At 45.5% G+C, this 25998-nt stretch overlaps 1 protein-coding gene across 1 annotated transcript in view; it reads left to right on the top strand.

Moving 5' to 3' along the window:
* LOC117352352 (receptor-type tyrosine-protein phosphatase beta-like) overlaps positions 1-25998 on the top strand; it is a 450002-nt gene that overhangs the window by 293980 nt on the left and 130024 nt on the right. The window contains exons 18-21 of the mRNA XM_033928784.1: positions 3570-3827; positions 5831-6094; positions 20543-20800; positions 22806-23069. Of these exons, the coding sequence (XP_033784675.1) occupies positions 3570-3827; positions 5831-6094; positions 20543-20800; positions 22806-23069 (1044 nt within the window). The remainder of the gene's footprint in view (positions 1-3569; positions 3828-5830; positions 6095-20542; positions 20801-22805; positions 23070-25998) is intronic.

Genomic DNA, 25998 nt, shown 5'->3' with positions numbered 1-25998 from the left:
ATCCTGCCAACTTGACCCAGACCGCCCTTCTTCTTCAGGAAGCTCAGGCTTTGCTCCAACACAACCGGGGGTTTTACTCCCGGTACTTCCTTGTTCCGAAGAAGACGGGCGACCTGCGTCCAATTCTGGACCTCAGGGTCCTTAACAAGTTTCTGGTCAAGGAGAGATTTCGCATGCTGACCCTTGCTTCTCTCTACCCCCTCCTCGAGCAGAACGACTGGATCTCAATGAGGCCTACACTCACATTCCCATTCATCCGGCCTCTCGCCAGTTCCTCAGATTTCGGGTGGGGACATCTACATCTGCAGTATCGAGTGCTTTCATTCGGCCTGTCCTCGTCTCCCAGGGTCTTCACAAAGTGTCTGGTGGTCGTGGCCGCTGCACTCCGGAACCAGGGTCTTCAGGTATTTCCCTACCTCGACAATTGGCTCATCAAGGCCACCTCGGCTTCGGGGGTCATCTCGGCGACCCTGACAACGATTTGGTTCCTGCAGAGTTTGGGCTTCGAGATCAACTTCCCAAAATCTCATCTGCAGCCTACCCAGTCTCTTCCCTTCATCGGGGCAGTTCTGGATACTATTCAGCTCAGAGCATTCCTTCCTCCACAGCGCCTGGATGCTCTTCTTCACCTCTGCCAGTCAGTGTCTTCTCGCCAGTCCATCTCAGCGAGACACATGATGGTTCTCCTGGGCCACATGGCCTCTACAGTTCATGTGACTCCTTTTGCCAGACTTCACCTCAGGATTCCTCAGTGGACCCTGGCTTCTCAATGGACACAGATGTCAGATCCTTTGACTCGTCACATCATAGTCACTCCTGCTCTTCAGCAGTCTCTACATTGGTGGATGACCTCTTCAAATCTATCCAGAGGTTTGCTGTTTCACACTCCTCCCCACCAAAAAGTTCTCACGACCGATTCCTCGACCTATGCCTGGGGAGCTCATCTAGACAGCCTTCACACTCAAGGCTTTTGGACCAGTGCGGACCGGCTGTGCCATATCAATCTTCTGGAACTCAGGGCGATTTTCAATGCTCTTCAAGCGTTTCAACATCTGCTTCACGACATGGTGGTCCTCATTCACACGGACAATCAGGTCGCCATGTATTATGTCAACAAGCAGGGGGGCACAGGCTCAGCCTCTCTCTGTCAGGAACCTCTCAGAGTCTGGGATTGGGCAATTCGCCACAACACCTTCCTCAAAGCTGTCTACATTCAGGGGAAGGACAATGCCTTAAGTCGTCTCCTCCAGCCTCACGAATGGACCCTCCATTCCAGGCCCCTTCATCAGATCTTCTCTCAGTGGGGGACGCCTCAGATAGACCTCTTTGCGGCTCCCCACAACTTCAAACTGCCTCAATTCTGCTCTAGGATCTACACTCCTCATCGCCTCGAGGCAGATGCTTTTCTGCTGGATTGGGGAATCGTTTTCTGAATGCGTTTCCTCCATTTCCTCTCATTCAAAAGACTCTGGTCAAATTGAAATCCGACCATGCCACCATGATTCTGATAGCTCCTCGGTGGCCCAGACAGTCTTGGTACTTCCTTCTACTTCAACTCAGCAGCAGGGAGCTGTTCCTTCTTCCAATGTTTCCTTCACTGCTTACTCAGCAACAAGGATCTCTACTCCATCCCAACCTGCAGTCTCTCCACCTGACAGCTTGGTTCCTCTCAACATGACTCCCCGTCAGTTTTCCAAGGCGGTGAGGGATGTGTTGGAGGATTCCAGAAAGCCTGCTACTAGACAATGCTACTCCCAAAAATGGACTAGATTTTCTACCTGGTGTGTTTCTTATCGTAGGGAGCCTCAGCGAGCCTCCCTGTCTTCTGTTTTGGACTATCTTTTACACCTCTCTCATTCTGGCCTCAAGTCTACATCGATACGAGTCCATCTGAGTGCAATTGCGGCTTTCCATCAGCCTCTGCAAGGGAAACCTCTCTCTGCTCATCCTGTGGTTTCCAGATTTATGAAAGGACTTTTCCATGTCAATCCTCCTCTCAAACCTCCTCCAGTGGTTTGGGATCTCAACGTTGTCCTTTCTCACCTTATGAAACCTCCTTTTGAGCCTCTCAACAAGGCTCCGCTGAAGTTTCTCACTTGGAAAGTGGTTTTTCTGGTTGCCCTCACTTCTGCTCGCAGGGTCAGTGAGCTTCAGGCCTCAGTGGCGGATCCACTTTTCACAGTATTTCATCATGACAAGGTGGTCCTTCGCACTCATCCGAAATTCCTACCTAAAGTGGTCTCTGAATTTCATCTCAACCAATCCATAGTTCTTCCTGTGTTTTTTCCAAAGCCTCATTCTCATCCTGGAGAATCAGCTCTTCACACTCTGGACTGTAAATGTGCTTTGGCTTTCTACCTGGATCGCACCAAACCACACAGAACTGCTCCTCAACTTTTCGTCTCCTTTGATCCGAACAAGTTGGGACGCCCTGTCTCGAAGCGTACCATCTCCAACTGGATGGCGGCTTGCATCTCTTTCTGCTATGCCCAGGCTGGATTACCCCTTCCCTGTAAAGTCACAGCCCATAAGGTCAGAACAATGGCGGCCTCTGTAGCCTTCCTCAGATCGACACCGATTGAGGAGATTTGTAAGGCTGCCACTTGGTCCTCGGTTCATACATTCACCTCTCATTATTGTCTGGATACTTTCTCCAGACGGGATGGACAGTTTGGCCAAACAGTATTATAAAATTTATTCTCCTAAGTTGCCAACTCTCCCACCATCCCATTGAGGTTAGCTTGAAGGTCACCCACTAGTGAGAATACCTGCCTGCTTGTCCTGGGATAAAGCAATGTTACTTACCGTAACAGTTGTTATCCAGGGACAGCAGGCAGCTATTCTCACGTCCCACCCACCTCCCCTGGGTTGGCTTCTCTGCTAGCTACCTGAACTGAGGAGACACGCCCGGAGCATCGGGCGGGAAGGCACTTGCGCATGCGCGATGCGGGCATCTCGAAACTTCTGAAGTTTCTTCAAGCAAGTATGCTTGTGAGACGTCCGCATCGGGGCTCTGTCGGATGACATCACCCATTAGTGAGAATAGCTGCCTGCTGTCCCTGGATAACAACTGTTACGGTAAGTAACATTGCTTTCTACGTAAGTCGAGTGTTCTTAAATCAGAGACTGCCTGTATTGTAAAATGTAATTATTCATGACAGTGTTACTTTAAATGTCTTCTGGATCCTGCATTCTCAAGTTCCATTGTGCCTTTATCCCTGTATGAGAAAGTAGCAGTAACTATCATGGTTACAGTAGATACTGGGTAATAATAGCATTGTCAGCAGAGGACTTCTAGGTTTATTATTAACCCTGTAAATTCAGAGTACTATTTGAATAGATAGGCTCCTGGGTGGCTTATTTGCTTAGTATGAGTTCTACTTTTTTATGGGCATTTTGGTTCACTATGTTTTACTTAATATAATTGATGAATTTCAGATGACTGAAAGTTGTCTGAGAGTAATTGGATGCACTGTTGATACTGCACACACTAAGGCATGATCTGTTAAGGTACTAGTGACATCTTAAAATGTGGTACATTTAACCTGGACTTTTCTGCTATTCCTCAGAACCTGAAAAAATACCTACTGGTAACATAACAGTTATTGCCCCAAATATCTCCACAAACTCTCTGCAAGTCTCCTGGACTAAACCACCTGGCAATGTGGAATACTATGTAATTGACCTTCAAGGTGCTGTAAACTTCACCCAGAACAGCACATCTGTGACATTTACGAACTTGCTCCCTGACAGAAATTACAGCATCACAATAACAACTGTCAGTGGTGATCACAGACAAAGGTCGGATCTAGTGTTCTGTGCAACTTGTAAGTTAACCTTTTATATATTTACCCATTAAATCTCAACGTTCACTTCGATAGGGTTGTACAGGACAACAATGTTCATTTTGTTTTTCCATGCTGTTTCTAGGTGTTTTTGTGTAGATTATTTTGTTTCATGGAGGTAGTGCCCTGGAAAGAGTGCACTAGTTCTGAAGAATGCATACCATTTTTTAGTGGTACGTGCATGCAGGTTTGATTCTTGTCATTTTGGGCTGAAACAACTTGGGAAATGCACATCTCAAATGAATGCACATTTCTAGGGCTCAGTATTTACACCGATGAAAACAGGAAAGGGATGTAGTTGTACAACCACATGTAAAGAGGTTTATTTTCCCTATCTGTCCCGGTGGACGGTCTCACAGTCTGTCTAAAGTACCTGGAGTAGTGGAGGATTAAGTGATTTGCCCAGGGTCACATGAAACAGCATGGTGTGTGAACCCACAACCTCAGGGTGCTGAGGCTGTAATTCTAACCGCTATGTCATGCTTTCCTCCTTCCATTATGTACCTTAGTTAAATCATTGCTCATTACAATTTTTGCAACTGAGAAGTGCATATATGCTGTAGCTATGTGCTTGGTTTCAGCCTAAAGACAGAAATTTCAGAGCATTGACAGAGGCAGGTGGCACCTTTATAGACAGTATTTCCCAAATTGGTCCTGGAGTACCCCCTTGCCAGTCAGATTTTCAGAATGTCTGCGATGAATTTGGATGGAGGCAGTATATGCAAATCTGAAAACCTGACTGGTAAGGGGGGGGGGGATACTCCAGTACTGACTTGAGAAACATTGATATTGACTTACCAGTTTGTTTTAGAAATGTTGAAAAGCATATGTTAGAAACATGACGGCAGATAAAGGCCAAATGGCCCATTTAGTCTGCCCATCCACAGTAACCATTATCTCTTTCTCTCTCTAAGAGATCCCACGTGCCAACCTCAAACATAATTTTCAATAGTGTACTTATACAAGTATCATGCTACCTCCTACCTCTTTTATTTATTTCTATAGTGCTACCAGACATACGCAGTGCTGTACAGAATCAAAGTCATCCTTTATACGTTCATATGTGGTTATTTAACTTACCTAACCTGCATATAACACCTTGGGTGAATCTCTTCATAAAAGTTAATAAATCCCAAGAAATAAATATTCAAGCACAAATTGGGACATTCTATAAATGGGTTCTAGGTTAGATGCACTAATTGGAAACACCTAGTGACGCCTAACTGAATTCTGCACAAAACTTAATTGGTTTTAATTTGTTTAATTGGGATAGTAATTGACCATACCATTAAAATAATTTTTCAAAACAATTAATTTAAATTTTGTGTGAAACACTGTGTGGCCTCTAGCGACACCTTAGTCAAGGCACCTACCTGAAAAGTGGTTAGGGGGCAGAGAAAAGGCATGGTTAGCTTAGGCGTCGCTAGGTGTCTGTGTTAGTTGCCAGGAAATTAGGCCAGGAAGACCCTGGATTCATGGCGCCTACCACTAGGACACCTAGTGATGACTACGCCCGCTTAGGTGCCGCACGGTTAATTGACAACTGCACCAGTCGGCACTTACAAGTTAGGCGCCATTTATAGAAAATCAGGTGGTTTGTATTTGACTATCAGGTTGCCTGAAAAGTATGAATATCCCTTGTTAGGTGCTTTTTAAAAAAATTTATCTTAGATATTTATTGTAAATTGTTTAAATTTATTAGATGCTTGATGGGAGCTCTAGGTGAAATGTAAAAGATTTTTCCATGAAATTTTATTGAGCTCTTCACATTCCATGGCTGTGATTAAGACAAACAGTAGATTAATACAATTACCATATAATTTGTATAGTCAGCATACTTTTTCTGATCATGCATTATCCTTTATTCTCTATTGTGTATTCCTATTTGAGTTTGTTATACACTACAGATTACATTTGTGGACTAACTGGCTATATATACTCATTAATAAAACAAATAACTGCGATTTCCTTCCTTATTTTAACAGATCCTTCTAAACCAGGCACTTTAAATTTGGTAGAGGTGGGAACTAACAATATGTTTCTTAACTGGAGTGAACCTGAAAATATGAGCAGAGGAGAATATTATTTTAATATTACCTATAAACCTTCATCAGGATATTCTCTGCATCGCAATGATACTTCTGTGAACCTGACAGGTCTTACAGCTGGAACAAAATTCACAGTAACAGTAGTGACCATTGGGGCTTTTGGATATCAGAGTTTACTTGAGAGCAAGTCTTTCTACACAAGTAAGGGATTTCTTATTATACAATTACTGTATATACTCAAACACAAATTGAGGTTTTTGGGTAAAAAAATGGCCCCAAAATGGGGGACTCAGTTTGTTTGGGTCAGCACCCACCTGCCCCCCTCCTTGACTTGTTGCAAGCCTCCACCAGGCCTGTTGTAAGACCTGGTAGTCCAGTGGTGGGCCGGGACAGGAGGATTGCCTCCTGTCCTGGCTGACTCTAACAATTCTCACCTCCCTCCCACATCCCCAATTAGTAAGAACATAAGAATTTGCCTCCGCTGGGTCAAACCAGAGGTCCATCGCGCCTAGCAGTCCGCACCCGCGGTGGCCCATCAGGTCCATGACCTGTCATGTTTACTTGATTTAGCCCAATAGTCCCCTTGTTTTTATCTTTACTCTTTCCATACTCTTATCTACCCTTATCTGTATCCCTCAATCCCCCTATCCTTCAGGAATCCATCCAATCCCTCTTTTAATCCCCTTAGCGTACTCTGCCCGAACACTTCCTCCGGGAGCGCGTTCCATGTGTCCACACCCCTGTGTGTGAAGAAGAACCTCCTGGCATTGGTTTTAAACTTGTTCCCTTCCAGTTTCTCCAAGTGCCCTCTTGTGCCTGTGGTTCCCCGTAGTTTGAAGAATCTATCCTTGTCTACCTTCTCCATGCCCCTCATGATCTTGAAAGTTTCTATCATGTCTCCCCTAAGCCTCCTCTTTTCCAGGGAGAAGAGTCCCAACTTGTCCAGCCTTTCAGCGTATGAACAGTCCTCCATGCCATTTATCATTTTCGTAGCTCTTCTCTGGACCCTCTCAAGTATCGCCATGTCTTTCTTGAGGTACGGCGACCAATATTGGACGCAGCACTCTAGATGCGGGCGCACCATTGCACGATACAGTGGCATGATGAATTCCTTCGTCCTGGTTGTAATTCCCTTCTTAATGATGCCCAGCATTCTGTTAGCTTTCTTCGAGGCCGCTGCACATTGCGCTGATGATTTCATGGTTGTATTCACCAGCAAACCCAAGTCTTTTTCAAGATTACTCTCCCCCAGCAATGTTCCCCCCTTTTGTAGCTGTACCTTGGGTTCCTTTTCCCTATATGCATGACCTTACATTTTTCTATGTTAAAGCACATTTGCCATTTGTTTGCCCACTCTTCCAGTTTGCTTAGGTCCCTTTGCAGGTCTTCGCACTCCTTTGTGTTCCTAACTCTGCTGCAGAGTTTGGTGTCATCAGCAAATTTTATAACTTCACACCTCGTCCCCGTTTCCAAGTCGTTGATAAATATATTGAACAGCAGTGGTCCCAGCACCGACCCCTGCGGAACACCGCTTGTGACCCTCTGCCAGTCGGAGTATTGACCCTTCACTCCAACCCTTTGTTTAGTGCCGGCCAACCAGTGCCTGATCCATCTGTGTACATCTCCTCCCACCCCGTGGTTCGACAATTTCTTAAGTAGCCGCTCATGGGGGACCTTATCAAAGGCTTTTTGGAAGTCGAGATAAATGATATCTATGGATTCCCCTTTGTCCAACTGGCTGTTGATCCCTTCAAAGAAGGTTTGTTTGGCACAATCTTCCTTTGCAGAAGCCATGTTGGCTCGGTTTCAGTTATCCATTTCTTTCTATGTGTTCACAGATGCTATCCTTTATTAATGCTTCCACCATCTTGCCCGGAATCGAAGTCAAGCTCACCAGTCTGTAGTTCCCCGGGTCACCCCTCGATCCCTTTTTGAAGATAGGTGTGACATTCGCTAGCTTCCAGTCCTCCGGTACCTTCCCAGTGCTTAGTATAAATAGTACCATTAATATCCCTGGTGGTCCAGCGGTAAACCAAGTCAGGAGTGACCTTTTTTTAAGCTCCTGCCCCATGCAGAGCCGGTGTCTGAATGGCTGGACCACCAGGTCTTTTAATGGTACTATTTATACTAAGTGGGGAGGCGGGAGGGAGCTGAGAATAGTTAGTCGGCTGGGACAGGAGACGGAAGGAATCCCTCATGTCCCGGTCCACTGCTGGCCCACCAAGTTTTAATGGCAGGCTTGGTGGAGGCCTGCTAGGCATCATGAGGGAGGGGGAAATGGTGCAGAACCTGGCAGGGAGGGAGGAAGGACAGGGTGAAAAGTTTGGAAGGGAGGGGGGAAGACTGGGTGCTGACCTTTGCAGGGCAGGGAGGGAGGAGGACAGGGTGAAGAACTCGACAGGGCAGAGCACTTTTGTGCCTTCCGCCTTTACCTCTTCTTGCCAGCTCCCTCTTCCCAGCTGCATTTCTGTTGTGAAAGCTGCAAGCGGCGGCTCCAGCATATGAGCTGGTTTTGCAAAGCCACGCTTGACAGCTCGTGTATGCAGCCTGCTGACGCGGAAGCCTTCCCTCCTACATCAGAGGTATGGCTTCCGGGTTTGCGGGCCACATGCACGAGCCACCGAATTTGGTATGTGGTACATGGAACAGAGGGGCATGACTAGGGGCTTGTTGGAACACTGAAGGAAGGAGGTGGGACAGGAAGAACATAAGAAATGCCTTCACCGGATCAGACCTTAGGTCCATCTAGACCAGCGACCCGCACACACGGAGGCTAAGCTAGGTGTTCCCTGATGAAGACCTTGTTAACCCATATCCCTCAATGTGATTTGCAATAAGGTGTGCATCCAATTTACCTTTGAATCCCAGAATGGTGGTCTCCCTCACAACCTCCTCCGGGAGAGCATTCCAAGCATCCACCATTCGCTGTGTGAAACAGAACTTCCTGACATTTGTCCTGGGCCTGATGCCCCTCAGTTTCATTCCATGACCTCTTGTCCATGTCACATTTGACAATGTGAATAACGATGTTTCTTGCTTTATTTTATCGAATCCTTTTAGTATTTTAAAAGTCTCTATCTTATCCCCTCGCAGTCTTCTCTTTTCGAGGGTGAACAAACCCAGTTTTCCGAGTCATTCCTTGTAGCTCAGATTCTCCATACCTTTTACTAGTTTTGTGGCCCTCCTCTGTACCCTCTCCAGTAGGGTTATATCCTTCTTTAGAAAGGGAGACCAGTGTTGGATACAGTATTCCAAGTGTGGTCTGACCATCGCTCTGTAAAGCGGCATTATGACGTCCGCCGATCTGCTCGTGATCCCCTTCTTTATCATGCCCAACATCCTGTTTGCTTTCTTTGCCTCCGCTGCGCATTGAGCCGATGGCTTCAGGGTCCTGTCTATCAGTACCCCCAGGTCTCTTTCTTATTCGCTCTTGCCCAAAGTTACACCTAACATTTTATATTCATGCTCCTTGTTTTTCCTGCCCAGGTGCATTACTTTGCATTTTTCTATATTAAACTTTTCCGCCCATTTCTCCAGCTAGTTCAAATCCTTCTGCAGTCCTTCACTGTCCTTTTGTGTCCCAACTGCCTGACCTAGTTTTGTGTCATCTGCAAACTTGATAATATCGCTTGTTGTTCCCTTTTCCAGGTCATTTATGAAGATATTGAAAAAGATGGGCCCGAGAATCGAGCCCTGGGGCACACCGCTTGTCACCTTCTCCCAGTCCGAGAACTTCCCATTTAGGCTGACCCTCTGCAATCTGTTCTCCAGCCATTTGCCTATCCATCTTAGTATGTCCCCTTCTATTCCATGGCTTTGTAGTTTCCTCAGAAGCCTTGCATGCGGAACCTTGTCGAACGCTTTCTGGAAGTCCAAGTATATTATATCCACCGGGTCTCCGCTATCGATTTGTTTGTTCACCTTCTAAAAAAATTGAAGTAAATTCGTCAAACATGACTTCCCCTTCCTGAAGCCGTGTTAACTGGCTCTCATCAGGTTGTTATTTTCCAGGTGTTGTACTATGCTGTCCTTGATTAGTGCTTCAACCATCTTCCCAGGAACCGAAGTAAGACTCACAGGTCTATAGGGAGGAAGAAAGGGTACATTGGCATAGGAAGGGGAGAGGCAGCACCCTGGTTTGTAAGTACGACTTCTACGTAAGTCGAGTGTTCTTAAACCAGAGACTGCCTGTATTGTAAAATGTAATTATTCATGACAGTGTTACTTTAAATGTCTTCTGGATCCTGCATTCTCAAGTTCCATTGTGCCTTTATCCCTGTATGAGAAAGTAGCAGTAACTATCATGGTTACAGTAGATACTGGGTAATAATAGCATTGTCAGCAGAGGACTTCTAGGTTTATTATTAACCCTGTAAATTCAGAGTACTATTTGAATAGATAGGCTCCTGGGTGGCTTATTTGCTTAGTATGAGTTCTACTTTTTTATGGGCATTTTGGTTCACTATGTTTTACTTAATATAATTGATGAATAGACTCAGTTATTCAAATGACTGAAAGTTGTCTGAGAGTAATTGGACACACTGTTGATACTGCACACACTAAGGCATGATCTGTTAAGGTACTAGTGACATCTTAAAATGTGGCAAAAAACTAGTAAAGGAACAAGCTACTTTAAATACCTTTTTTAAACGAGAGAGGCGCTCAGAATCCAAGATGGAGTAAAAAAACTTCAATTTGGGGTACAAACCCCTAAAAAGCGTTTTTTTATAGAATCAATCATTACACCATTTTGAGTGAAAAGGTAATAGAGAGTGCTTGAATTTAAAAAGTTCTCAATTTGATTTGATACCTCCATTCTACCTAAAAATATATTTTTCTCATTTTGGTCCATTCATACTATCTCTTATCCAGAATAGTCTGCTTACATCTACTGTGCCATCCCACTGGAAAAAGGCATCCATTACTCCTATTGTCAAAGATCACAAAATTAGTATAAACGAAGTATCAAATTATCGGCCAATCACTAATATACCATTTATAGCAAAATTAACAGAAAAGCTGATATTTAATCAGCTTTCTGATTTCATCGAGAAAACAAATGCACTACATCCGAATCAATCTGGTTTTAGAAAATTTCATAATACTGAATACTCTTTAATAGGACTGACCTCCAACATCCAATACTATTTAGATCACCATAGATCCGTTATTCTTTTCTCCCTTGACATTTCGGCTGCCTTTGATACCATAGATCACGATTTACTTTTATATAGACTTGAGGAAAAAGGAATAAATGAACGTGTATTACAATGGTTTAAATCTTACCTTACAAATCGAACTTCCACAGTCAGATTTAACAATGAAAATTCTGATTCATTTACCACATCATTTGGTATACCTCAGGGCTCCATCTTATCCCCTTTATTATTCAACATCTTTTTATCTCCGTTATTAGAAATTAGTCAGGCCTTAGGTTTTATACCATTTTCCTATGCAGACGATATACAACTTATACATCCCTTGGATCCCGAAAATTACTCAGAAATTTTAGCTATAAACTAAAAATTGGAAAAAATTCAAAATTGGCTAGATATAAATAAACTGGCATTAAATATTAATAAAACTAAATCCGTTCTGTTTACTTGGAAGAAAGAAATAACACTTATTAAACCTTTTCATCTTAATAACATTCAAATTAATTTGGTTCCCTCGGTTAAAATCCTTGGTATATTGATTGACGAGAAGCTTTCATACCATGACCATATTTCCCTCATAGTTAAAAACTGTTTTTATAAACTTCGTCAAATTAGGTCAATTTCCAAATTTCTTACCATATCATCTTTGAAAATATTAATCCATTCTTTTATAATATCAAAAATCGATTATTGTAACGCTTTATTTCTAAATATTACAAATAAGGAAAAAAGGAGATTACAGATAATCCAGAATACAGCCGTAAAGTTAATTTATAATGCAAAAAAGTTTGACCATGTTTGAAAGATGCGCATTGGTTACCTATCGGTCATAGGATCACGTTTAAAATATTGTTTCTTATCTTTAAAACATTAGCATCTAATGAACCACAGTTCATTTCCAAATTACTAATTCCTTATAAACCAAAACGCTCTCTGCGATCATCCGAACAAAATCTCCTTTCAGTACCGTCATTAAAGATTATTGGGACCAGAAGATTAGATATTTTTACAGTTATGGGCCCTCAATGGTGGAATACTCTGCCTCAGTATATTCGATCGGAACTAGATATTGTAAAATTTAAAACACTTTTAAAGACCTATTTATTTAAAGATGCCTATGATTTTTAAAATTAGTTTTCTTTTCAAATATTTTAAAATTTACTTCTTACAAGGTGCTTTGGTTTTATAATACCCTTCCTATTGTTTTTTTCCTTTTTTAACTATACCCAAATATTGTAACTTTTATCCCTATTCCTCAAACTCATGTATGTATTGTTTAAAATTTGAAATTTGAATTTATTTTGTAAGTTTCTTCTATCTAAATTGTAATATGTACATCGCCTAGAATCTGTAATAGGCGATTCATCAAAAATTGAATAAACTTGAACTTGAAACTTGTAGAAAAACACTCTAAAATTAAATGTCCAATAAATGTCCAATAAAGTGAATATTCTCCAACTACTATGTAAGTTCAATAAATTTGAGTTCAAAATAAGAACTTATCTTAATGGGTTCAGATAGCGTTGACCCGGCAAGGTTCTTAGCGTTGACCCGGCGAGGTTCTGACGCGTTTCGCCAATCCTGGCTGCTTCAGAGAACCTGCTGCGTTGCTAGTGAACTACTGCTTAAATAGTCCTAATTTAAGGTGCTTCTTTATCTGAACAAAGTAACAAAAAACACAAAATGATGCTGGTTTGTAACAAACATTTATGATAAAGCAGTTTTACAGCTAATAGACAACTATCATGACGCTGACAGCAGGGTACCTGGTTCAGAGGAACTTCTTTTACGTTTCCTGTGACGTGGGAGCTCAGCTGAGCTCCCTGTATTTATATGATGACGATGTGTCAATCACCTAATGAAGAAACGCCCACCACTCTACTTCTTTGTTTAACCCGTTGGGAGACACAGTTTGCCAGTGAAATATCCACCTTTGTTCTTGTTTCCATAACCACGCTTGCACATTGCTTCCCCTATCCAGGTGGGCTACTTCCAAAACAACAAAACGAAGATCTTGCAATTGATGTGGAGTGACATGCCAGTGTTGTACCAGGGGGGCCCCCATATCGCCCCTCCTGATTTTGCTCAAATGTTCAGTAATCCGAGTTTTAATTCTCTTGGTGGTATGCCCAATGTATGCCTCTTCATTGGCATCCACTTCACCGGAGCGTCGAGCTGCACCGCAGGTACCGAGAAAGAAAAAACCGGTACCGGTGCCATCAGGACCATCCCTGGATGAACGTATAGCATCCATTCTCCAGGTCCAACTTAAGGAGCAGTTGCAACAACTTCTCCCAGCTCTTCTAACCCGACACTTCCAGTGTCGGTACCCACTGATCCTCCGGTGCCGATCGTCAACCAGCCTATTTTGTTGGCATCGACGTTATCAGCACCGCTCAAATCTGCCTCTTCCATGTCTATGCCTATTTTATCGGCAGAACCAATGTCTCTGCGTTGAGCGGTTCACTCAGTCTCGGAACCGGTACCGCTTTCTGACACCCGTACCGCTTTACATTCACTATGTACGGTGTCGATGTGTTCCGGCAAATCGGTACGCAAAACCAGACATACCGAATCCTCTACTCCTCTATCTCAAGGCCGTCTCCCATCGGTACGTGACCCTGATTTATGGGATGATTCCGAGGACCCCCTCGGTACCGATGATGACTTTTCATCGGATGAGGCTGATCCATCGGTGCAGGATCCTGCTAGTAAGCCGGAGCACACTTCCTTCACGAAATTTCTTAAGGAGATGTCAGACACCCTTTAAATTCCATTAGAGTCTGATTCTAAAAAGTCCAAAGCATTCCTTGATGCTTTGGACTTTGACCAACCTCCCAAAGAATTTTTGAAATTACCCCTTCATGATATCTTAAGGGAAACTTTTTATAAAAATCTGGAGACTCCTCTCACCATCCCAGGAGCTCCAAGAAAACTGGAGTCACTTTATAAAGTTATTCCCATTCCAGGGTTTGACAAGCCTCAGCTGCCACATGAGTCCTTGCTGGTGGAGTCAACCCTGAAGAAATCTGCAGGCTCCAGTGTGTATGCTTCTGTCCCTCCTGGCGGAGAAGGCAAGGCCATGGATAAATTCGGTAAACGACTTTACCAGAATGCTATGTTGGCCAACCGTTCAGGTAACTATGCATTCCACTTCTCTTTTTACCTGAAACATCTTATTCAGCAAATGGCCACTTTTCAAAAATATCTTCCAGACCGCAAGCTCTCTGCCTTCCAACAATGTACTGCCAGTCTATTCCAGCTCAGGAAGTTCATGGTCCGTTCCATCTACGACATGTTTGAACTTACATCCCGAGCTACTGCAATGTCTGTAGCTATGAGACGCCTGGCATGGCTTTGCGTCTCAGAACTTGATGTCAACCACCAGGACCGCCTTGCCAACGCTCCTTGCCTGGGTGATGAGCTGTTTGGGGAATCTCTGGATACCACCATCCAGAAGCTTTCGGCTGAGAAGTTTTGCTTCAATTCTCTGCGCTGAGTGAACCCGTGTTCTTACCTTCTAGTACCGCGGTTTTGAGTTTTTTGCTCTTTATCGTGTGTTGTATTTCATTCGTTTCTTATTTTTCAAAAAAAAAAAAAAAAAATTTCTTCCGGATATTCGACCGGGTCGGCCGCGTGGCTGAGGCCGTGCTCCTTCGATCTCGCAGCGGAGCTTTTTCGGCCTATGTCCCGGCCGATTACCGGTTTTAAGAAGTGCAGCAAGTGCCAGCGCGCGATTTCGTTGACGGACCCGCATCGACGCTGCCTGCAGTGTCTTGGTCCTGAACATCTTCCGAAATCGTGCCGGCCTTGTTCCACTCTCACAGCACGTGCGTTTAAGCGTCGCTGTTTCCTGTGGGAGTCAATGTTCAAGATGGAAGCTGCTAAGGAACCTTCGGCTTCGACTTCGAGCAGCGCTTTGCCTGTACCTGCGAAGTCATCCTCGGCTCCTGCTGCATCGAGTCTCTTGAAGCCGGCCTCCTTCGTTCCAGCTTCGACCCTGCCTCCTGCTTCGGTGCCTCCCTCGGTCTGCTCAGAACAGGTACCTCCTCAGACCATTCCCCCAGTGGTTATCAAAGCACTCGACCACTCAGGAGCGCGAAGACCATACAGGAGGTCCCACTTCGAGTGCGGCTCCCTCCTTGTCGGCTTTGCTGCGGTCGATCATGGAGGCCCAAGTCATTGATATGACCACCATGGAGTCCAAGTGGCTGGCCATGATCCAGGGTGGGCAAGCAGTTCCTCCTCGGGGGGGCGAGCCGCCCCCTCCTCCTCCCCCTCGCCGTTCGCTCTCGTTGCTCGGGGAGTTGGAGCGGCGCTCGGCGGCCAGTTCATCGAGGTGTGCTTCATTTAGTGACATGCCGCCTCTGGAACCCATTCCCCCTCCGGGCGAAGAACTTTGGGACATTCCTTCGGGTAATCGAAGCCCTGGGCATCGCCAGGAAGAGTTCTTCCGCACTCCCTATCAAGCATGGAATGTGGCTCGAGAGGCATCGAGCCATCTTCCTCTTCGCTCTACGGCCTCCAGCCCTATCTACTCATTGGAGGCCTCTGGGGACCAGTCTAAGCACCGCCGGTCCAGGTCTCCTTTGAGACACAGGGAGGGGCATCGTTCCAGGCATTCTTCTAGGCATTCTACAGTCTCGCCTCAGAAGAAACTACCGTGTGGGGGTATTCCTCTTCGGATGTCTCCCCTCCGGGGCCGGAGTACGAGGATCCCTATGGCTCTTTCTCGCCCTGCCGATCACAAGTCTCCTTGGATCCAGAGGCCTTGACTTCATCCAGCCCGTCCCGCTGGCCTGTGTTGGCGGACCAATTGTCTTTTTCGTCTTTTCTCAGGCAGATGGCGGATGATCTCGACATCACCTTGGACTCTGGATACCATGCATCTGCCTCATCCTCCTGCCGAGTCTCTTCGTCTACCTTTGCACAAGCTTCTCGACCAGACCTTTATGCGATGTTTCGAAACACCATACTCTATTCCTGCCGTTCCTGGCAAACTGGATGCCAGGTACCGCACGGTCCATCACAAGGGGTTTGAGGGCTCCCAGCTTTCTCATCAGTCCCTGTTGGTCGAGTCCTCCCTCAAAAGATTTCATCCGTCCCAGGTGTATGCCTCGGTGCCACTGGGCAGAGAGGGCCGGACCATGGATAAATTTGGGAGGCGCATCTACCAGAACTCGATGATGGCATCTAGAGTTCTCAATTACACTTTCCATTTTGCAACTTATTTGGAGTTCTTCCTGCCTGTGCTTCGGAAGTTTACACCTTACATTGAATCTCAGGCTCGTTTTGAATTTGAGGAGGTGGTCACCTCGCTATCCCAGCTGCGACTTCAACTGATGCATTCCTCCTATGATGCCTTCGAGCTCTCGGCACGAGCCGCTGCCTGCTCCGTGGCCATGCGTCATTTAGCCTGGCTTCGAACCATTGACATGGACCCGAACCTCCAGGACAGGCTTGCCAACGTTCCCTGTGCGGGTGCTGATTTGTTTGATGAATCTATTGAGACCGTGACGAAGAAGCTGTCGGACCATGAAAAATCTTTCCAGTCCATCCTTCGTCCCAAGCCTAAACCTGCTCAGTCTCGACCTTCTCGACCGCCCTTGATCTATCAGCAGCGCTATACTCCCAGGCAGGCTCCTGCTGCAAGGCAACCAGCGAAGCGGCAGCCACCACAGAAGGCTCAACAAAAACCTCAGCCTTCTGCTGTCCCTAAGGCTCCTCAGCCTTTTTGACTCTCTGATAGGGAGCATAACCAACACCGTTCTGCCATCCCCTGTCTTTCCAATTGGGGATCGCCTCCATCATTTTTATTATCGATGGACGGCTATTACCACCGACTTTTGGATCCTTACCATCATCAGGGAAGGATATTCTCTTCAGTTCCTTCGGGTCCCCCCGGACCACCCTCCAAGAGAGTATCCTGCCAACTTGACCCAGACCGCCCTTCTTCTTCAGGAAGCTCAGGCTTTGCTCCAACACAACCGGGGGTTTTACTCCCGGTACTTCCTTGTTCCGAAGAAGACGGGCGACCTGCGTCCAATTCTGGACCTCAGGGTCCTTAACAAGTTTCTGGTCAAGGAGAGATTTCGCATGCTGACCCTTGCTTCTCTCTACCCCCTCCTCGAGCAGAACGACTGGATCTCAATGAGGCCTACACTCACATTCCCATTCATCCGGCCTCTCGCCAGTTCCTCAGATTTCGGGTGGGACATCTACATCTGCAGTATCGAGTGCTTTCATTCGGCCTGTCCTCGTCTCCCAGGGTCTTCACAAAGTGTCTGGTGGTCGTGGCCGCTGCACTCCGGAACCAGGGTCTTCAGGTATTTCCCTACCTCGACAATTGGCTCATCAAGGCCACCTCGGCTTCGGGGGTCATCTCGGCGACCCTGACAACGATTTGGTTCCTGCAGAGTTTGGGCTTCGAGATCAACTTCCCAAAATCTCATCTGCAGCCTACCCAGTCTCTTCCCTTCATCGGGGCAGTTCTGGATACTATTCAGCTCAGAGCATTCCTTCCTCCACAGCGCCTGGATGCTCTTCTTCACCTCTGCCAGTCAGTGTCTTCTCGCCAGTCCATCTCAGCGAGACACATGATGGTTCTCCTGGGCCACATGGCCTCTACAGTTCATGTGACTCCTTTTGCCAGACTTCACCTCAGGATTCCTCAGTGGACCCTGGCTTCTCAATGGACACAGATGTCAGATCCTTTGACTCGTCACATCATAGTCACTCCTGCTCTTCAGCAGTCTCTACATTGGTGGATGACCTCTTCAAATCTATCCAGAGGTTTGCTGTTTCACACTCCTCCCCACCAAAAAGTTCTCACGACCGATTCCTCGACCTATGCCTGGGGAGCTCATCTAGACAGCCTTCACACTCAAGGCTTTTGGACCAGTGCGGACCGGCTGTGCCATATCAATCTTCTGGAACTCAGGGCGATTTTCAATGCTCTTCAAGCGTTTCAACATCTGCTTCACGACATGGTGGTCCTCATTCACACGGACAATCAGGTCGCCATGTATTATGTCAACAAGCAGGGGGGCACAGGCTCAGCCTCTCTCTGTCAGGAACCTCTCAGAGTCTGGGATTGGGCAATTCGCCACAACACCTTCCTCAAAGCTGTCTACATTCAGGGGAAGGACAATGCCTTAAGTCGTCTCCTCCAGCCTCACGAATGGACCCTCCATTCCAGGCCCCTTCATCAGATCTTCTCTCAGTGGGGGACGCCTCAGATAGACCTCTTTGCGGCTCCCCACAACTTCAAACTGCCTCAATTCTGCTCTAGGATCTACACTCCTCATCGCCTCGAGGCAGATGCTTTTCTGCTGGATTGGGGGAATCGTTTTCTGAATGCGTTTCCTCCATTTCCTCTCATTCAAAAGACTCTGGTCAAATTGAAATCCGACCATGCCACCATGATTCTGATAGCTCCTCGGTGGCCCAGACAGTCTTGGTACTTCCTTCTACTTCAACTCAGCAGCAGGGAGCTGTTCCTTCTTCCAATGTTTCCTTCACTGCTTACTCAGCAACAAGGATCTCTACTCCATCCCAACCTGCAGTCTCTCCACCTGACAGCTTGGTTCCTCTCAACATGACTCCCCGTCAGTTTTCCAAGGCGGTGAGGGATGTGTTGGAGGATTCCAGAAAGCCTGCTACTAGACAATGCTACTCCCAAAAATGGACTAGATTTTCTACCTGGTGTGTTTCTTATCGTAGGGAGCCTCAGCGAGCCTCCCTGTCTTCTGTTTTGGACTATCTTTTACACCTCTCTCATTCTGGCCTCAAGTCTACATCGATACGAGTCCATCTGAGTGCAATTGCGGCTTTCCATCAGCCTCTGCAAGGGAAACCTCTCTCTGCTCATCCTGTGGTTTCCAGATTTATGAAAGGACTTTTCCATGTCAATCCTCCTCTCAAACCTCCTCCAGTGGTTTGGGATCTCAACGTTGTCCTTTCTCACCTTATGAAACCTCCTTTTGAGCCTCTCAACAAGGCTCCGCTGAAGTTTCTCACTTGGAAAGTGGTTTTTTCTGGTTGCCCTCACTTCTGCTCGCAGGGTCAGTGAGCTTCAGGCCTCAGTGGCGGATCCACTTTTCACAGTATTTCATCATGACAAGGTGGTCCTTCGCACTCATCCGAAATTCCTACCTAAAGTGGTCTCTGAATTTCATCTCAACCAATCCATAGTTCTTCCTGTGTTTTTTCCAAAGCCTCATTCTCATCCTGGAGAATCAGTTCTTCACACTCTGGACTGTAAATGTGCTTTGGCTTTCTACCTGGATCGCACCAAACCACACAGAACTGCTCCTCAACTTTTCGTCTCCTTTGATCCGAACAAGTTGGGACGCCCTGTCTCGAAGCGTACCATCTCCAACTGGATGGCGGCTTGCATCTCTTTCTGCTATGCCCAGGCTGGATTACCCCTTCCCTGTAAAGTCACAGCCCATAAGGTCAGAACAATGGCGGCCTCTGTAGCCTTCCTCAGATCGACACCGATTGAGGAGATTTGTAAGGCTGCCACTTGGTCCTCGGTTCATACATTCACCTCTCATTATTGTCTGGATACTTTCTCCAGACGGGATGGACAGTTTGGCCAAACAGTATTATAAAATTTATTCTCCTAAGTTGCCAACTCTCCCACCATCCCATTGAGGTTAGCTTGAAGGTCACCCACTAGTGAAAATACCTGCCTGCTTGTCCTGGGATAAAGCAATGTTACTTACCGTAACAGTTGTTATCCAGGGACAGCAGGCAGCTATTCTCACGTCCCACCCACCTCCCCTGGGTTGGCTTCTCTGCTAGCTACCTGAACTGAGGAGACACGCCCGGAGCATCGGGCGGGAAGGCACTTGCGCATGCGCGATGCGGGCATCTCGAAACTTCTGAAGTTTCTTCAAGCAAGTATGCTTGTGAGACGTCCGCATCGGGGCTCTGTCGGATGACATCACCCATTAGTGAGAATAGCTGCCTGCTGTCCCTGGATAACAACTGTTACGGTAAGTAACATTGCTTTCTACGTAAGTCGAGTGTTCTTAAATCAGAGACTGCCTGTATTGTAAAATGTAATTATTCATGACAGTGTTACTTTAAATGTCTTCTGGATCCTGCATTCTCAAGTTCCATTGTGCCTTTATCCCTGTATGAGAAAGTAGCAGTAACTATCATGGTTACAGTAGATACTGGGTAATAATAGCATTGTCAGCAGAGGACTTCTAGGTTTATTATTAACCCTGTAAATTCAGAGTACTATTTGAATAGATAGGCTCCTGGGTGGCTTATTTGCTTAGTATGAGTTCTACTTTTTTATGGGCATTTTGGTTCACTATGTTTTACTTAATATAATTGATGAATTTCAGATGACTGAAAGTTGTCTGAGAGTAATTGGATGCACTGTTGATACTGCACACACTAAGGCATGATCTGTTAAGGTACTAGTGACATCTTAAAATGTGGTACATTTAACCTGGACTTTTCTGCTATTCCTCAGAACCTGAAAAAATACCTACTGGTAACATAACAGTTATTGCCCCAAATATCTCCACAAACTCTCTGCAAGTCTCCTGGACTAAACCACCTGGCAATGTGGAATACTATGTAATTGACCTTCAAGGTGCTGTAAACTTCACCCAGAACAGCACATCTGTGACATTTACGAACTTGCTCCCTGACAGAAATTACAGCATCACAATAACAACTGTCAGTGGTGATCACAGACAAAGGTCGGATCTAGTGTTCTGTGCAACTTGTAAGTTAACCTTTTATATATTTACCCATTAAATCTCAACGTTCACTTCGATAGGGTTGTACAGGACAACAATGTTCATTTTGTTTTTCCATGCTGTTTCTAGGTGTTTTTGTGTAGATTATTTTGTTTCATGGAGGTAGTGCCCTGGAAAGAGTGCACTAGTTCTGAAGAATGCATACCATTTTTTAGTGGTACGTGCATGCAGGTTTGATTCTTGTCATTTTGGGCTGAAACAACTTGGGAAATGCACATCTCAAATGAATGCACATTTCTAGGGCTCAGTATTTACACCGATGAAAACAGGAAAGGGATGTAGTTGTACAACCACATGTAAAGAGGTTTATTTTCCCTATCTGTCCCGGTGGACGGTCTCACAGTCTGTCTAAAGTACCTGGAGTAGTGGAGGATTAAGTGATTTGCCCAGGGTCACATGAAACAGCATGGTGTGTGAACCCACAACCTCAGGGTGCTGAGGCTGTAATTCTAACCGCTATGTCATGCTTTCCTCCTTCCATTATGTACCTTAGTTAAATCATTGCTCATTACAATTTTTGCAACTGAGAAGTGCATATATGCTGTAGCTATGTGCTTGGTTTCAGCCTAAAGACAGAAATTTCAGAGCATTGACAGAGGCAGGTGGCACCTTTATAGACAGTATTTCCCAAATTGGTCCTGGAGTACCCCCTTGCCAGTCAGATTTTCAGAATGTCTGCGATGAATTTGGATGGAGGCAGTATATGCAAATCTGAAAACCTGACTGGTAAGGGGGGGGGGGGGATACTCCAGTACTGACTTGAGAAACATTGATATTGACTTACCAGTTTGTTTTAGAAATGTTGAAAAGCATATGTTAGAAACATGACGGCAGATAAAGGCCAAATGGCCCATTTAGTCTGCCCATCCACAGTAACCATTATCTCTTTCTCTCTCTAAGAGATCCCACGTGCCAACCTCAAACATAATTTTCAATAGTGTACTTATACAAGTATCATGCTACCTCCTACCTCTTTTATTTATTTCTATAGTGCTACCAGACATACGCAGTGCTGTACAGAATCAAAGTCATCCTTTATACGTTCATATGTGGTTATTTAACTTACCTAACCTGCATATAACACCTTGGGTGAATCTCTTCATAAAAGTTAATAAATCCCAAGAAATAAATATTCAAGCACAAATTGGGACATTCTATAAATGGGTTCTAGGTTAGATGCACTAATTGGAAACACCTAGTGACGCCTAACTGAATTCTGCACAAAACTTAATTGGTTTTAATTTGTTTAATTGGGATAGTAATTGACCATACCATTAAAATAATTTTTCAAAACAATTAATTTAAATTTTGTGTGAAACACTGTGTGGCCCCTAGCGACACCTTAGTCAAGGCACCTACCTGAAAAGTGGTTAGGGGGCAGAGAAAAGGCATGGTTAGCTTAGGCGTCGCTAGATGTCTGTGTTAGTTGCCAGGAAATTAGGCCAGGAAGACCCTGGATTAATGGCGCCTACCACTAGGACACCTAGTGATGACTACGCCCGCTTAGGTGCCGCACGGTTAATTGACAACTGCACCAGTCGGCACTTACAAGTTAGGCGCCATTTATAGAAAATCAGGTGGTTTGTATTTGACTATCAGGTTGCCTGAAAAGTATGAATATCCCTTGTTAGGTGCTTTTTAAAAAAATTTATCTTAGATATTTATTGTAAATTGTTTAAATTTATTAGATGCTTGATGGGAGCTCTAGGTGAAATGTAAAAGATTTTTCCATGAAATTTTATTGAGCTCTTCACATTCCATGGCTGTGATTAAGACAAACAGTAGATTAATACAATTACCATATAATTTGTATAGTCAGCATACTTTTTCTGATCATGCATTATCCTTTATTCTCTATTGTGTATTCCTATTTGAGTTTGTTATACACTACAGATTACATTTGTGGACTAACTGGCTATATATACTCATTAATAAAACAAATAACTGCGATTTCCTTCCTTATTTTAACAGATCCTTCTAAACCAGGCACTTTAAATTTGGTAGAGGTGGGAACTAACAATATGTTTCTTAACTGGAGTGAACCTGAAAATATGAGCAGAGGAGAATATTATTTTAATATTACCTATAAACCTTCATCAGGATATTCTCTGCATCGCAATGATACTTCTGTGAACCTGACAGGTCTTACAGCTGGAACAAAATTCACAGTAACAGTAGTGACCATTGGGGCTTTTGGATATCAGAGTTTACTTGAGAGCAAGTCTTTCTACACAAGTAAGGGATTTCTTATTATACAATTACTGTATATACTCAAACACAAATTGAGGTTTTTGGGTAAAAAAATGGCCCCAAAATGGGGGACTCAGTTTGTTTGGGTCAGCACCCACCTGCCCCCCTCCTTGACTTGTTGCAAGCCTCCACCAGGCCTGTTGTAAGACCTGGTAGTCCAGTGGTGGGCCGGGACAGGAGGATTGCCTCCTGTCCTGGCTGACTCTAACAATTCTCACCTCCCTCCCACATCCCCAATTAGTAAGAACATAAGAATTTGCCTCCGCTGGGTCAAACCAGAGGTCCATCGCGCCTAGCAGTCCGCACCCGCGGTGGCCCATCAGGTCCATGACCTGTCATGTTTACTTGATTTAGCCCAATAGTCCCCTTGTTTTTATCTTTACTCTTTCCATACTCTTATCTACCCTTATCTGTATCCCTCAATCCCCCTATCCTTCAGGAATCCATCCAATCCCTCTTTTAATCCCCTTAGCGTACTCTGCCCGAACACTTCCTCCGGGAGCGCGTTCCATGTGTCCACACCCCTGTGTGTGAAGAAGAACCTCCTGGCATTGGTTTTAAACTTGTTCCCTTCCAGTTTCTCCAAGTGCCCTCTTGTGCCTGTGGTTCCCCGTAGTTTGAAGAATCTATCCTTGTCTACCTTCTCCATGCCCCTCATGATCTTGAAAGTTTCTATCATGTCTCCCCTAAGCCTCCTCTTTTCCAGGGAGAAGAGTCCCAACTTGTCCAGCCTTTCAGCGTATGAACAGTCCTCCATGCCATTTATCATTTTCGTAGCTCTTCTCTGGACCCTCTCAAGTATCGCCATGTCTTTCTTGAGGTACGGCGACCAATATTGGACGCAGCACTCTAGATGCGGGCGCACCATTGCACGATACAGTGGCATGATGAATTCCTTCGTCCTGGTTGTAATTCCCTTCTTAATGATGCCCAGCATTCTGTTAGCTTTCTTCGAGGCCGCTGCACATTGCGCTGATGATTTCATGGTTGTATTCACCAGCAAACCCAAGTCTTTTTCAAGATTACTCTCCCCCAGCAATGTTCCCCCCTTTTGTAGCTGTACCTTGGGTTCCTTTTCCCTATATGCATGACCTTACATTTTTCTATGTTAAAGCACATTTGCCATTTGTTTGCCCACTCTTCCAGTTTGCTTAGGTCCCTTTGCAGGTCTTCGCACTCCTTTGTGTTCCTAACTCTGCTGCAGAGTTTGGTGTCATCAGCAAATTTTATAACTTCACACCTCGTCCCCGTTTCCAAGTCGTTGATAAATATATTGAACAGCAGTGGTCCCAGCACCGACCCCTGCGGAACACCGCTTGTGACCCTCTGCCAGTCGGAGTATTGACCCTTCACTCCAACCCTTTGTTTAGTGCCGGCCAACCAGTGCCTGATCCATCTGTGTACATCTCCTCCCACCCCGTGGTTCGACAATTTCTTAAGTAGCCGCTCATGGGGGACCTTATCAAAGGCTTTTTGGAAGTCGAGATAAATGATATCTATGGATTCCCCTTTGTCCAACTGGCTGTTGATCCCTTCAAAGAAGTGCAGTAGGTTTGTTTGGCACAATCTTCCTTTGCAGAAGCCATGTTGGCTCGGTTTCAGTTATCCATTTCTTTCTATGTGTTCACAGATGCTATCCTTTATTAATGCTTCCACCATCTTGCCCGGAATCGAAGTCAAGCTCACCAGTCTGTAGTTCCCCGGGTCACCCCTCGATCCCTTTTTGAAGATAGGTGTGACATTCGCTAGCTTCCAGTCCTCCGGTACCTTCCCAGTGCTTAGTATAAATAGTACCATTAATATCCCTGGTGGTCCAGCGGTAAACCAAGTCAGGAGTGACCTTTTTTTAAGCTCCTGCCCCATGCAGAGCCGGTGTCTGAATGGCTGGACCACCAGGTCTTTTAATGGTACTATTTATACTAAGTGGGGAGGCGGGAGGGAGCTGAGAATAGTTAGTCGGCTGGGACAGGAGACGGAAGGAATCCCTCATGTCCCGGTCCACTGCTGGCCCACCAAGTTTTAATGGCAGGCTTGGTGGAGGCCTGCTAGGCATCATGAGGGAGGGGGAAATGGTGCAGAACCTGGCAGGGAGGGAGGAAGGACAGGGTGAAAAGTTTGGAAGGGAGGGGGGAAGACTGGGTGCTGACCTTTGCAGGGCAGGGAGGGAGGAGGACAGGGTGAAGAACTCGACAGGGCAGAGCACTTTTGTGCCTCCTGCCTTTACCTCTTCTTGTTAGCTACCTCTTCCCAGCTGCATTTCTGTTGTGAAAGCTGCAAGCGGCGGCTCCGGCATATGATCTGGTTTTGCAAATCCACTCTTGACAGCTCGTGCATGCAGTCTGCTGACGCGGAAGCCTTCCCTCCTACGTCAGATGGAAGGCATCTGGGTCTGCGGGCCACATGCACGAGCCGCCGAATTTGGTATGTGGTACATGGAACAGAGGGGCATGACTAGGGGCTTGTTGGAACACTGAAGGAAGGAGGTGGGACAGGAAGAACATAAGAAATGCCTTCACCGGATCAGACCTTAGGTCCATCTAGACCAGCGACCCGCACACACGGAGGCTAAGCTAGGTGTTCCCTGATGAAGACCTTGTTAACCCATATCCCTCAATGTGATTTGCAATAAGGTGTGCATCCAATTTACCTTTGAATCCCAGAATGGTGGTCTCCCTCACAACCTCCTCCAGGAGAGCATTCCAAGCATCCACCACTCGCTGTGTGAAACAGAACTTCCTGACATTTGTCCTGGGCCTGATGCCCCTCAGTTTCATTCCATGACCTCTTGTCCGTGTCACATTTGACAATGTGAATAACGATGTTTCTTGCTTTATTTTATCGAATCCTTTTAGTATTTTAAAAGTCTCTATCTTATCCCCTCGCAGTCTTCTCTTTTCGAGGGTGAACAAACCCA

This window comes from Geotrypetes seraphini, chromosome 19, assembly GCF_902459505.1.
Source record: "Geotrypetes seraphini chromosome 19, aGeoSer1.1, whole genome shotgun sequence".
Lineage (NCBI taxonomy): Eukaryota > Metazoa > Chordata > Amphibia > Gymnophiona > Dermophiidae > Geotrypetes > Geotrypetes seraphini.
The sequence above is the reverse complement of the archived record's forward strand: the minus strand, read 5'-3'. Positions and strand labels throughout refer to the sequence as shown.